The sequence below is a fragment of the Myxine glutinosa genome, chromosome 2 (assembly GCF_964187855.1).
Source record: "Myxine glutinosa chromosome 2, kmMyxGlut1.1, whole genome shotgun sequence".
NCBI lineage: Eukaryota > Metazoa > Chordata > Myxini > Myxiniformes > Myxinidae > Myxine > Myxine glutinosa.
Genome location: NC_136262.1, coordinates 254,578,450 through 254,593,091, shown reverse-complemented (window position 1 = coordinate 254,593,091; position 14,642 = coordinate 254,578,450). Strand labels below are relative to the sequence as shown.

General features: G+C 43.2%; 1 protein-coding gene across 1 annotated transcript in view; it reads right to left on the bottom strand.

Annotated features, from left to right (window-relative positions):
• Positions 1 to 2,933: 2,933 nt before the first annotated feature.
• The window catches only part of LOC144890740 (isovaleryl-CoA dehydrogenase, mitochondrial-like), a 54,386-nt gene continuing 42,677 nt past the window's right edge, over positions 2,934 to 14,642 (bottom strand). Inside the window, exons 7-11 of the mRNA XM_078772463.1 lie at positions 11,351 to 11,444; positions 5,809 to 5,890; positions 5,397 to 5,501; positions 5,212 to 5,284; positions 2,934 to 5,086 (exon numbers count right to left, since the gene is read on the bottom strand). Of these exons, the coding sequence (XP_078628589.1) occupies positions 4,953 to 5,086; positions 5,212 to 5,284; positions 5,397 to 5,501; positions 5,809 to 5,890; positions 11,351 to 11,444 (488 nt within the window). The 3' untranslated portion in view covers positions 2,934 to 4,952. The remainder of the gene's footprint in view (positions 5,087 to 5,211; positions 5,285 to 5,396; positions 5,502 to 5,808; positions 5,891 to 11,350; positions 11,445 to 14,642) is intronic.

The window sequence follows — 14,642 nt, the reverse complement described above, 5'->3', positions numbered from 1 at the left end:
AGTATGGTCATCAATTTTCAGCGAAAACAGTTTCCGAACTTTTTTTCAGTTTATGTCCCTATTCACCCCATTTCACGGTACTCCCTTTTAGCGTGCGTCATTGCCGAGCCCCCTTCGGTGCCCGGCAATAACGTTACGCAGCGCCTGGAGATGGCATAGGAAAGGTGTGGTGTACAACCGTGAGAGGACGAAAGTAAATAGACAACAACGACCGCCGATGATACAGGGAAGCCTCAAGGGACCAGGCCCGAAAATGCGATGCGAACAAAACAACGATTACACACAGATATGCACGATTTACAACCGATATCTTACTATAAACACACAGTAGACACATACACTAAAATAAACAGTACAGTTTGGACAAACGCACAAACGGGAAAAATACTTAACTTTGATGACGCGGAGAGGTTGGAAGAAACTACCTCGCCGGCAGAACCGGAACCGGAAGCGCATCATGAATGTTATTCATGATGTAGAATACCCTTGTCTTGTTTTCACGCCTGTCTGTCTGTCTGTCTGTTTGTGAACAAAATATCTCAAAAGGTTGTGGACGGATTTGGACGAAATTTGGCAGAGATGTAGCGAATTCGACAAGGACGAAATGATTAGATTTTGGTGAAGATCCGGATTCGGCTCCTAGAATTTTAAAAGCGATTCTTCACCATTGGGAGATCGGGCCAAAAACGATACATAGCAGGATATCTCAAAGTTGTGGACGGATTTGGACAAAACTTGGTGGAGAGGTTGGGTGTGTGACAAGGAAGAATCGATTCGATTTTGGTGGAGATCTGAATATGGATTCGGATACGAGAATTATTTAATTTTTTTTTAGTGATTCTTCACCATCGAGTGATTATGGCCAACCAGGCGGAGGTTTGCTCTCTACAAAGTGCCGATCTAGTTGTGAATTGATTTGCACATCCAATTCTCTTCACCTGTGTTTGTTCCATTTTAAACATCAGGTGTCTTTTCCAGGCTTGCACAGAGCGCAGTTTATCCATTAACAATTCCATCCCTCTCAACAATTCCTACTTTGCACTTCTGTGCATTGAATTATTTATCACTTCCTCGCCCCAATTCCGAAACAACCAAACGATGGTGCATCTGCCGACTTCCTCTCCAAAATCAATGTCCCTTACCCTGAGCTCTCATCTGCAAATGTAACCAATCAATAACCGATATTTAAATATGCTCTACATTTTCTGCCTTTCTATTTTTCAGAAGATGCTATGTTTGTTCTATATATTTGCTGGAATTTCATTCCTTTCATGTGATCAAACAGTCCCAATTTCCCCCATCACCTGTTGGTTGTGTAAGGTTATATTTTCTCCATTTGTTTAATGAACTCCAAGTACATGGACCTGTTTAAAAGTCTGGTTATGTCTGCGGAGCAGAGGGACAGTAGTTAGACAAGGCCTTAACCACTGTTTGTGTTTGTAGTTTCTGCCACTATCGCTGAAGGCCCTGGAAGCATTCTGTTTTCTGGATGTCCGTCCATCCATGCATGCGTAGTGGATTTTCGTTACCAGGATAACTTGGAACAGCTGAAGGGATTGCAACCAAACTTGGCACAAGTAAGGACTGTGATACAAAGGTGCACCGATTCAATTTTGGGTTCAACACGTCAAAGGTCATGTGCCCATTGGAAATAATTTTCCAGATCATAACTCGAGTTGGAAGCATCTGATCTCTTTTCTCTCGCACTCGTAACTTTTAATTGAGATCAAATACAAGTGGGTTGACCTCTGTGGGTGGAGGCCTACCCATTGGCATGATTGTGTCACATTTTCAAAGTGAAGTATGTGTGGTTAGGATGTGACCTCAGTGCTACGAGGGGATGGTTCTCCAACTTCAATGGTGGTAAACTCTCATACCTTTTTCCCCCGATGTTGAACTGGGTGAGAATGGAGGGTTATACAGCAAGCTTCCACCCCACCTCCCTCTCAAGTGCTGTCTGTCACTTATGGGAGGCAGACCTTGGTTTTGTAGGTGAGGCTGGATTTGCCAATATCTTGGAGGGGGGTTGGGGGGGGGGGGGAGGACTTCAGGGCCAGAGCATCATGAATCAAATTGGGCTGTGGTTTCTGAGGCCCCCTGGAGTGGAAAAGCCCTTGTGGACCAATATTGGTTTGCTTCCAGGATTGGGGGTGGGGGAGGGAGGGGTAGACTTGTGGCAGAGCATGGGTTTCTCAAAGCCTCGGTCTGACAAAGAAGGCTCTTGCATGTGACTGATGGACGTTATTCCCTTGGATGCTATAACCTCTTGCCTCTCCTGCTTTCCATTCTCCTTGTTCTGAGTAATGCTGGAGCCTTGAGTTCATGCCTTGTGTGCTACTTTCTCTAACAGCCGAGGAGGTGAGGAGGAGGAGGAGGCAGGTGGTCGGGGGGTGCCGGCGCTGCCTGATTGAGTGAGTTTTCGACTGTGTTCGACATTGTAAATATAAGGAGGTTTTGGCCTTGTGCTGGCTACCGTTTCCCTATGGGCCAAAGCACTGCCTGACCCCACATCCCAATACATACTTTATAGTTGTCTTTCATGGCCTCAAAACAGCCGTCCACGCCAACGTGTGGCAACTTAAAACCTTGCCCAGATTATGAAGTACCTACTCCAAAAATTTGGGATCTACATGCTACAGTTGTGCCAAAAAAGAATAACATACAAACACAACACTTGAAAATATGTACATAGAAGATTGATGGTTTACATAACACACACACACACACATGCATTTTAAAGGCCATTTTCCCTGCTAGAGCGGGGGTTAGCCTGGTTTACATAAATGGTTTACATAAATGGTTTACATAAATGGTTTACATAAATATGTTTACATAAATACATAAATGGTTTACATAAATGGTTTACATAAATATGTTTACATAAATACATAAATGGTTTACATAAATCTCCAGAATTAGACAAGTTCAATGAATGAGTTTTTTTTCCATAAATTTTACTGGAAATATTAGGAAGAAAAAAGTAGCGATTAGACAAACTACAGTGCCTTCAAAAAGTATTCACACCAATTGACTTTTTCACATTTTGTTGTGTTAGAGCCTGAAATTAAAATCGGTTAAGTTGAGTTTTTTTTTTGTAATTAATCGACACATAACACCCCATAATGTCAAAGTGGACCCGTAAGGTCAAAGCGGAAAATTTGTGGAATTTTTTACAAAATAATAAAAAATGAAATAAAGAAATGTCTTCAGTCAATAGGTATTCAACCCCTTTGCTATGGCACTCCAAATTGAGCTCAGGTGCATCCACTTTCCTTTGATCATCTTTGAGATGTCTCCACAACTTGATTGGAGTCCACCTGTGGCCAATTCAATCGATTAGACATGATTTAGAAAGAAACACCTTTCTATATAAGGTCCCACAGTTGACAGTGCATGTCAGAGCAGAAACTCTACCATGAGGTCCAAGGAACTGTCCGGAGAACTCGGAAATAAAATTGTGAGGAGGCACAGATCTGGAGAAGGGTATAAAACAATTTCTAGAGTGTTGAAAGTTCAAGAGCACAATGAGCTCCATCATTAGGAAATGGAAAGAATATGTAACTACCCAGACACTTCCTCAAGCTGGCTGTCCGACCAAAATGAGCAACCGGACAAGAAGGCCCTTGGTCAGGGAGGTCACCAATAATCCAATGACCACTCTGACAGAACTACAGAGTTCCTTGGCTGAGACGGGAGAACCTGCCTGAAGGACAACAGTTCACAAACCTCGGCTTTATGGGAGAGTTGCCAGAAGGAAGCCACTCCTGAGAAAAAGGCACATGACAGCACACCTGGAGTTTGCAAAACGGCACGTGAACCACTCAGAGCAGGAGGCAAAATATTCTGTGGTTTGATGAGATGAAAAGTGAACTATTTGGTCTGAATCATGAAGCATGGTGGGGTATTATCATGCTATGGGGATGCTTTTCAGTGGCAGGGACTGGGAAACTTGTAAAGATAGAAAGAAAAATGAATGGAGCCAAATACAGGCAAATCATTGAGGGGAAGCTGCTTCAGAGTGCAAAAGACCTCAGACTGTGGTGAAGATTTACGTTCCAACAGGACAATGACCCCAAGCATACAGCCAGAGGAGCACTGGAATGGCTTCAGAACAAGAATGTGAAAGCCCTCGAGTGGCCCAGCGAAAGCCCAGATTTGAATCCCATTGAGAATCTGTCAAAAGACTTGGAGATTGCTCTTCACCAACGTTCCACATCCAATTTAACAGAGCTTGAAAAATCTGCAAGGAAGAATGGCAAATCCAGATTTGCCAAGTTTCTACAGATATACCCAAATGTAATTGAAGCTGTAATCGCTACAAAAGGCACTTCTATGAAGTATTGACTCATGGGGCTAAATACATATTTCTGTGTTTCGTTTTCAATAAATTTGTAAAAACTTGTAAAGACATGTTTTCACTTTGATCATGGGATATTTTTTGTAGATAGGTGACCAAACAAAATCTCAATTTAATCCATTTTAAATTCAGGTTGCAACAACAAAATGTGAAAAAGTCAAGGGGTGTGAATACTTTCTGAAGGTACTGTACGACTAATATTTAAATCCTTAAATTATAATTTGCAAACAAAAGTGAGATTTCTAAATTTTCATGTCTTGCAAGGTGTTCATATTGTGAAAACAAATACACCATTAGGTCTATTTGGGTGTACATAAGCTGTACAATAACTAGGAATAATGCTGACACATTGTGCAAAAAGTACAGTTTGAAGGTACTTAGCAAAAATATGGTAATTTGATAAAAGACTACCGACTTATTTACAACACTTCAGTACAGACAAGTCTTGCTTTCAGAATTGCATGATTGTATCGCACAGTGATTCAGTACAATATTCCAGAATTGCCGTTAATGAGACTTGGCCATGATGATAAAGCACAAAATCAGGACCACAGTCCAACCCATCAGCCCTCTCCAACTTTGAGACCTAGATTTGCTACTTGAACATGGCGTTGAAGGCACGCCCTATAATGAGGCGCCTTATTTCACTAGTGCCGGCACCAATCTCGTACAACTTGGCATCGCGCAGCAGGCGTCCCATTGGGTAGTCGTTGATGTAGCCGTTAGCTCCTGCGAAAAAATGCACTCGTTAACTCCCAATCTCGAATGCTTATTCTTCATAGCAATCTTGGGTGTTAAACGGCCAATAGAATACAGTACAACATTGATAATATCACAAAGCTGGAGATGCATACCCAAGCATTGGATTCCATCTAGGGCAACCTGGGTTGCTGCTTCAGCCGTGTAGAGGATCACTCCAGCACTGTCCTACAGCCCGACAGATGACAAAAGTTACGGAAAATTTGATCGAATAAGTATCGAGTTGGGTTAACGTGACCAGAAATTCACCAAAAATAATTAGTTTTGACTTTGATCTCACCTTTGCACTGAAATGACCACGATCGCAGGCACGCGCGACATTGTAGACATAGGAACGGCACGCGCTTAGCCGAGTGTACATGTCAGCCATCTTTCCCTGCAAGAGCTGCACAGAAGTTGCATGCATGAATGAAAGGCTGAAGAAGCAATTGTGCATTTGTAGACATAGATAAGTACCCTGTTTCTCCATGTTCAGGTGATACGACACCTATACATCTACAATGCCGGTGGAGAGTCATGTACAGGTTTAGGCCAAAGGAAGTGCCAGAAATTAAAGTTTAACGACAACATGTGCCTGTCACAACATGGATGTTCACTACAGGGGAATCTATACTGTGCCATATGCCTCTCTCCCTCATCAGCAGTTTTGATTTTGATGGTGCATCCCTGACACTGTTCTTTGTTCATCATACCTGGAAAGTAGCAATCTTTTGTTGGAAGGCCTCTCGCATGTGCATGTATGGGATGGAATGGTCCATCACTGCCTGCATAATGCTAAAACGATAAAACAATAAAGCAACATTTTACATTTGAATCACAATCATAGTTCTCAATGAAATTACTCCGATGTTTCTGTGTACATGTTTTGAAAAGAGCACTGAAAAGCAGATTTGCTTGAGGTACAACATAACCATTTACCAAACTTAGGGGTGAAGTTGTCTCTGTATAGGCTTAAGGCTTTTGGACGTGCTCTTGTGGAGAACAGAATCATATTGTTAATCTGTATTGCTTGGCTTATGTACAACATCCACTTGTAGAAGTCTGAAGAAAGATTACTTTGGGGGTGTCCTACATATGGTGTGTGCAATTTAAAAGGTGGAAGGGGGAGGGAGGGCAGATAATTAAAATCAAAAAAAAGGAGAAGGATAATGAGGTTGGGGAAGAGGACATGGGGACAGTGGCGGAAGGGTCATTTAAAAAGATGGAAAGGATGTGCGGGCGGGCCAATGGGAGGAAGGACAAGCGGACAGCAGCCTCTTCCCTCTCTTCAGACATTGACAAAATCACAATATAGTCAAACACTTGGAATACGTCTTTCAATCCAGATAAATCTCAATCTTTCTCTCCTAAAGGACTATACCATAAACCCTCCTATCAACTTTCTCAACAACCCTCTCGAAGAGGTTCACTCACTCAAACCCTTGGGTCTCACACTGCATGATCTCTCTTGGACAAGCCACATTTGAAAATTGGCCTCCAAAGCCAGACGCAGATTGGGCATCCTCCATCGTGAAAAATCCTTCCTGAGCACACCTGAGCTCTTAACTACCTTCAAGGTTTTCATCTGCCGGTTGATGAAGTACTGCTCTCCCCTCTGGGCTGGCTCCCTTATCTGACCTTGCTCAGCTTGATGTTGTGGAAACCAAGGCCTTCAAGATCATTGGAATCTCTCGCAATGAAGCCGAGTCTATGGGCCTGTCACTTCACCATTGTCGACAGGTCGGTGGTCACTCTGACTTCTTCAACCTCTTTTCTGGTTTTGCACCCTCTGCCCCAAGTATCTCTATTCACTCTCTATAATTACAGGAAACGACTCTCTATTCACCTCCACTCTTTCATTCCTCTTTTCTCCCACCTCTGGAACAAACTCCCTCAGTCTCTTCAATCCCATTCTTCCCCCTCCAGGTCTTTAAGACAGCTGTTCACCACCATCTCAAATCCCCATCCCCACTCCTCCCAAAATTTTGCTTTTGTATCCATCTTGTCTACCCCTTGCGTTCTCCCTACCCCTCATAGTTACCCACATCTGTTGTTTTATCCATCTCCGGCAATTTTCTCCCTCATCCTCGCTGTTAGCATTTCCCCCTTCTCGTTCTGCTGTTTGCTGATCCATTCTGTGTTTAGTTCTTCCACAAGCCTCAACTATGTATACAAAATAGGAAAGATGGTCAAGATTGCACATTTTTCGCATTGTAAATGATTATAACCTTCCAGCTATACCTTATTGGGGAGCACCCATCAAGCAATTTTTTTTTTTTTTACAGCTGTTATAACAGGTAACTTGTGAATAAGAACTCATCTAAAAAAAACATTTAGCCACAAGTATAGGTGGCAAGTGACCCGAATCTCATGGGTTCGGCTCATTTCTGAAAACTGGCAAACCTTTTATACTATTGCCAAAACCCATATCAAATGGATAGTAATGTTCCATGGATTGGGGTGGGCGAGTGGGAGGAGGAGGTGTTGGGGGGGGGGGGGGGGGGGGGAGAGCGTATGTAATTTTAGACAGGGTACCGGATTCATTTTGTATTTGTAAACACCTCTTGCGGGGCTATGTGACTTTCAATGACAGATAAACACGTCACATGTGTGAAATGCAATTATGATGTCTGACCAGTGTGTGTCAGCCATGGCGGCACAGTGTGCTATGTAGCCGTAAGCATCAATATACATTTATTTTTATTGAGTCGTCCCATGGGTGGGTGGCACAGAGGAGAACTCTGTCCAGGAGGAAGAACAGAACTGGAGACCAGGAGGAAGAAGAGTGTGAGAAGCAGATCACAGAGTTTTGGAGGAGACATTGATCATGGTTTTCGCTGGAATTTACCAAAGCTGGGATCACCGTGTTTTTGAAGAGAGGAAGGAGCCACCTCGTTTGGAGGAAGAAGGGCCTGCAGAGAAGACGGAGGGCAGACCAGGAGAAGGTTTACCAGGTGTCCCGTATTTTACGGGATCGTCCTGTTTTTGTTTTTACTCAAATGTTCCGCGTCCCGTTTCAAACTTTCCCGGGATGCGCCATTTGTCCCGTATTTTTCGTCCTCCGAACAATATTTGAAAAGGGAAAGGAAAGGCAGCATGCAGCACTGGCGCGAACGCTTCCATCATGGCAACAATATAATAATAATAATAATAATAATGCATTTATTTTATATAGCGCTTTTCAGGAAGCCCAAAGACGCTTTGACAGAGTGCAAAACATAATGCATAGCAAAACATAAAAACAATTGCAAAAAAAGAAGAATCAATAGGGAAATATTCAAAGCACAAAGGAGGGAGAAGGAGAGGAGATAGTCAGGGGCCAGACGCCGTGGGCCAAATGTTGAATGCAGTGTTGAACAGGTGGGTCTTGAGCGATGTTCCGAATGTGGTGAGTGAGGAGTCTCCGACGGCGCGAGGCATGCCATCAATAAGGCCAAGCATCAGCCGGAAACGAAACTGTCATGGCGTCATGGAACTCGTCACACAGGATTGGGAGTGATGAAACTTTGAAGGGCCAAAGTTCACTGAAAAAGAGGAAGGCGACCACAAAAAGGACGTGTGTCGTTCGTGACGAATGGCTGCTTTCCACCAGTTAAGACTGTTTGATGGATACTGAAAATCGTCATGGAGCTTTCGCTACAGTGTACGGGATGCTCGCGGGGTTTCTCCATTTCCCACGGCGGCTTATCCGATATCAAGCAGGAAGCACGCATAAGTCTAAATTGATGGTTACCACATATGAAGCAGCATACTGCAGGAAGCACCGAACACGCACAAGTTTAAACTGATTGTCGCGGCAACAAGCCAAGGGATCAAAACCTTATTCACAGTAAAACTCTTCAGAAGCAGAAAAGGTAACCTGGATAATAAACATTCTAAAGAAAGCTTGGCAATTATTTACTTTTTCACATAAATATGTTGCGATTCTCATTTTCTCATCAGACTTTATAAGACGAACTTCCAGCATTTTCCCAACTTTTAGTGTAAGGTTTCCATTTGGAAACACGTTGTTTTCACGTTATTAGTTGAGCAGAACATCGTTATTTCAAAGAGTAAAGATCGAATTACGGAAAACGTTTTGCCTTAACATGTAAATATGGTGCTGCTTATCTATTTGATCGAAGGAGCAAAGGACCCGTTAATTCCCACACTTTACCCATGCCTGAGTGTCATGTATTTTTTTTCCCCTTGGACCTGGTCACCCTGCCAGGAGGCCTCATTTGAAAAGAATGAAGTGGGGCACATGGCCTGGTGGAGGAGCTGATTGTCGCCAGTCTTCCTCGTGGCCGATTCATTTCATCGTGCTCTTTTTGTGTTTCTGCATTTCAGGTGCTATTCATCACTGGCGCTGCTCGTGGCAGTTTTACTACATTTTTGAACCGACGGTTACTGGCTCTCGTCTCACACCTGTTCTCCAAAGTGGGCTGCATCGAGTCCTACTTCCACGGTGCGCATCGTAGACAAAGGGAAGTCCCGCCTGCATTCTTAACTTGTTGTAAAAATGTGTTCTGTGGTGCCGAGTGGGTTAGGTTTTGAGGTTATTTATCAACCTTGTATACAAGTTTGCGTGTTCACATCTACCTTTGTCTTTTCATTCACTTGGTTCATACCGTTTATTATTGTCTTGTCTGCACTCTTCCCTATACTTTCCAATTCAAAATAAACCCTTTAAATTGTAAGAAAAGTTGTTCGAGTCATCTGCTTTTCGTTTTTGTCCTTGGGGAATGGTAAAGTTGTAAAAATTATTTAACGCAGTGCAATAAAAGAACGTTTGGACCATCTCCCAGGACGACAGGTCCTGGTGCTGAGGACACTATGCTAATGGAGCCTCAGACGTGTCAGTATGATAAATTGATCAATTTCAAAAACGCAACGTTTTGCTTCCATTCCACTCACAAGGATCGACACACAGGCTGATAAACCTGAAGCAACCTGTAGCCGATATGCAGGGCATCACTCTAGTCAGTTGGTTGTGTGATGTGAACGTTCTCTCACTGAAGGCCACAGCAGCACCCTCCAGCATTCCATGCATGTGCAGCAAGACTTAATTTCTGATCACATCTAATAAATAAACTTTAAAAACCACTTTCGATTTCTACCAACCCCTTTTTGTCACCGCCGAGTTGCCACGTGTACTATTCACGTTAAGGTTAGGGTTAGCTCTGGTCTCTCTCGAAAGCCTTCCTTGTGTAGCCCCCACCGAGAGTGGCCTATGGCATACATTTTGGAAGGGTGAGCTTCATAAAAAAAGTCAATGCCAAAGGTGGCATTGGATACCTTTTATTTTTTTCCCCCACCATACTGTCATAGTATGTTGTCAAGTCATAGTCACGGACAGACAGACAAGTTGCCCAATTGCTTAACCCCGTTTTTCACTTCTTATGATCAGGGTAATAATTGGATAAGATGAAACTCGAGTGAAATTGTCAATCCACTTTGGCCCTTCCAGTCTAGTTTTCTTTTGACACTTATAACACTGATGCATTCACAAGGTTATTCGCCTGATGAGGTTGTTCATTTGAAAAATGAGGCTGACATAGGTTGATTAGAATTAGATGATCTCATTTGGATTATTTCGGTATAAACGGAATAGACAGAAGTGAAGTACAATCACCATTACCTGCATGTGGTCAGAGTGCAAATTTAATACCTCTCCTGTACAGCAGGCTTCTTGGAATTAGCCAATCGGGAATGCTGGATACACGGCATGGGATAAAGATGGTGATGAGTAGTGGATGCTAATTTTTTTTTTCCGCCTTCTCATGGTCGTCTTTGGACAAGACATTAGGATGGTTGGAAATGGCCGATTTGGGAGGAAGAGTACCCACTGGTTAAGCGTCAAACAATCGTGCACATTTTGAGGGGTTGGGATAGAGTGAAAGGACTTTCGGTTGTGAGAGAAGGGCTGAAGACATTTTCCATTGAATATCTGCATACAAATACTAGTATTTTTTAACCTAAAGATGGAGCCAGTCTCTCCAAAATCCATTGCAATCTCTTTGAAGGTGTTCACTTCAGTTCACTGGATGCTGGATTGCAAGAAATCCTACTGTCTAAAGAAATCCTAAAGCAGGGGAATGCCAATATTTCTTATTTGGAACAAAAATTTCATTTATCTTTCTCATTGACATTACATTGTGTCGAGATGTTGTTGGTCATGCCTTTTGGGCTGCCAACAAAACCTGTGTTAATATGTATGTATGTATGTATGTATGTACGATCCACAAGTGTAGTCTTGCATCAATATGCACTTACCCCAGAGCACCGGCAGACAATACGAGCCTCTCAAGGTCCAGGCCGCCCATTAGTACGTAGACCCCCTGGCCTTTCACTCCCAGCACATTCTCCTCTGAAATGCAGGAGAAACTTTGATAGAGGAAAATAAATAAATAATACAAGTTATTCCACCCCCGCATCATTCCCCACCATTTCTAACAACTAAAGCAACCTCTCTCCAGCCCCCAAAGACTAATGGAAGGAAACAGGAGACAAATAGTGATACCATTAAAGCAGCTTGGCAATGCAGAGACAGATGCTCCGATGGTGATTGAAGAAGAGTGGAAAATAGTTTTATATAAAAAAAAATTTGAAAGCTATTTTTTCATAAACCCTTTCCTTGTTAACTTGCACAAGTCCAAACTGAACACCTCCATTCTTTTAAATCTCTCTTAACTGTGGAACTGTCTTCCTGATTCTGATATCACAAGCTCTTCTCTCAAACATTTCAGGTCTGGTACCCAACGTTACCTCATGGTCTCTCCCATTTAGATTTCCAAGCTCGATTGAGCTGAGACCAGACCAGAGACGATTTCCATTGAGACCAGAGCTGTTCCACTCCTCCTCCTCCACCCTTTCATCTGCATCTTCTCCACTGTTGCTATGGTGAATCTGTTTGTTTTGTCCTCCTCTGTTTCCCTCTATCCCACGTTGACCATTTCCACGTCCCCACTCATCCATTGTTCCGCCCTTCAATATTAAAGAAAATTAAGTAATAAATAGACTTTGTAAATTGACTATCAGAAGTCACCCTTAAAAGCCCCAGGTGGTATAAACATATAATCATCAAGTTGAGGTAGAGAAGTTGACTAATTTGATGACAAAGAAGTGCAAATCCACGAATGGACAGAACTCTGGGACATTGCCAATGTACGTATGTATGTGTGTATGTTAAGAAGATTTCATTGAATTCTCTTCCAGAGAGGGGAGCAGCTGTTCCAGGCTGAAGACACTGTAACCCATTTCCAGCCTGGTGTCTAATTATCTGGCTCGGAGAAAAACTGTTATCACAATATCCCAATTATCCTATGCATTTGGCCCTGGCAAAGCATTCTCTCCCTTGAGGATTATTCGGCCTTGTCAACTCAGGACGTTGTTTTGAGTCCTTTTATCTTTGAAGTATATTAAACCGAATACGGGTTGAATCGAACTGAGATGTTGGCGCGGGCTGTGCATGATTGTAATGACTGTGATGTCATCCATGCTGGCGTTACTGTCATACACGCCACTTCAGCATCTTCCATGCATGTATTCTTTTTATCTATTAATAAATGTCTTGTACACTGTCCGAGTTCGACCAGGTGCTCATAAAACCCACAACATATGTATGTACAGGGCTCAAAATTATCGACGGCAAAAGCCGGCGTGCCCAAGCTATTTGCCGTGCTGCCCCCAAACTTGTCATGATCACTACGGCAGAGAGTTGCAGTGCCCTTTTTCTTCAGTTGCTGCTGTGCCCTTTTTGTCAATAAAGCATAATAATAGAGACCAAAGTATGAATAAAGTAATGATGAAAACAACAAACTGACTTCGTCGGCTTTCGTTTTCTCAGTGCATGTCGGAACATTAGCGTAGTAAGCATATACATTGTCTAGGCTACCTCGTTTCCCGTTCTCTTACTGAATACAGAATGTTGCAGTCCTACTATTGTCCTTGGGTACGGGAAACGAGGTTCAAGAGCATCCCCATAATTTATATTGGCCCCGCCTACGACCATTCGTCATCCAGCATCATCAATGAAACGCAAAGCATTATGGGCTACTATAAAACCACCTTTAGAGGCCATTTTTCCCCGCAAGCGGGGGTTGGCCTTTTTCGGGAACTGTGGTTGTTGTTGTTTTTCGGTCCCCTTTTTGAAGCAATGTTTTACGGCCGGATGCCCTTCCTGACGCCAACCCTTTTTGCTGCCTTTAACGACAAGCAGGGAATTACCAGTGAACTGGTACTCAAATTTGCCGACCTCGGAAGGATGACAGGCTGAGTCAACCCCCCTGGCGTTAATTCAGCGATTGACCGGGATTCGAACCCAGGATCCTAGGATCCTAAGCCGGCACCCTAGCCGCTAGCCCAACACCAGGGTTAAACGCATATGCATATGCACTATGAGCGCATAAATTACAGCGTGGCTATTATTGCCGATGTTTTCACACCCACGTCGTTGCCTACCAACCGCGCTGTATTAGCGGGGGTAATACTCATGGTTGGGACGGCCTTCCGATTGCTTCCGTCCCGACTATAGGTATGTTACAATCCCGCAAGGTCAGCGGTGGTGTACATCTGCCGCTGTACCTGTGCGCACATGTCTACGAGAGGCTGTAGGGATCTCCAAGAAATGCAGGTTTTTCATTGGCTGTCGGAGAGTATTTCCGCGTACGTCATAGCCGATGACGTAGTGGAATTGTTCGCGCTTCTAACCTCGTTTTCGAATTTACACGAGACCTCTTCAATTTCTGTCATACGATCGACTCGAAAGTTTGGCTTGTGTTCAGCACTTTTCAAATCAACGATTGAATGTTCCGGACAAAATAAAAGGTATGTTGGACGTTTTTCCAACATGTTATCTAGTTTGTGGTGGAATTTCATTGCAATCTGATGCGAAGTAAGATATTTTGGCCCCGATATCGGGCATGGTCCTTGCCGTGTTGAGCAACATTGAGAAAAGATGGCGACCTGTGTGATACGATGTACTTACACTGTTGAATTTTTTCGCAGATTGTCGCCTGATATTTAGTATGAAAATATTGATCGTGGATATACAATCACGCAAAATATGGATGATTCAGATGTTAGTCTGACATAATTTTGCAAAAAATGATGATTTTGATCATCTTGAGAGTGGATGTCAAATGATTTGCGAACACATTCAGCAACGTAAAATCAGCAGAAATGGCAGCATATCTAGTGACCATCTCTTCCACAGAGATCATGTACGGGAAGTGTAGCCGAAGTTATTATGCACAGAAGTGTCGCCTCATGTACAGAAGTTTGAGAGGGAAGTGCAGGAAGCCAACACTGACTCTGACACCGAGGATGGGGACAATCAGACCAAGAGGCTGAAGTACAGGGATCTGGAGCTTTATGGTCCTAGAGTACCATCTGTTGAGGAGTTTCAGGCTGGACCCTTGAAAACTGTAGTTGACAAAGTGATTGATTGTTTGGACAAGAGATTTAACGAGTTCTATGACAATGAGGTCCTGATTGCGTTTATGTTTGACCCCAGCAACATGCCAAAGGGCAAGGACACCCTTGCTGCCTATGGCAATGCCAAAGT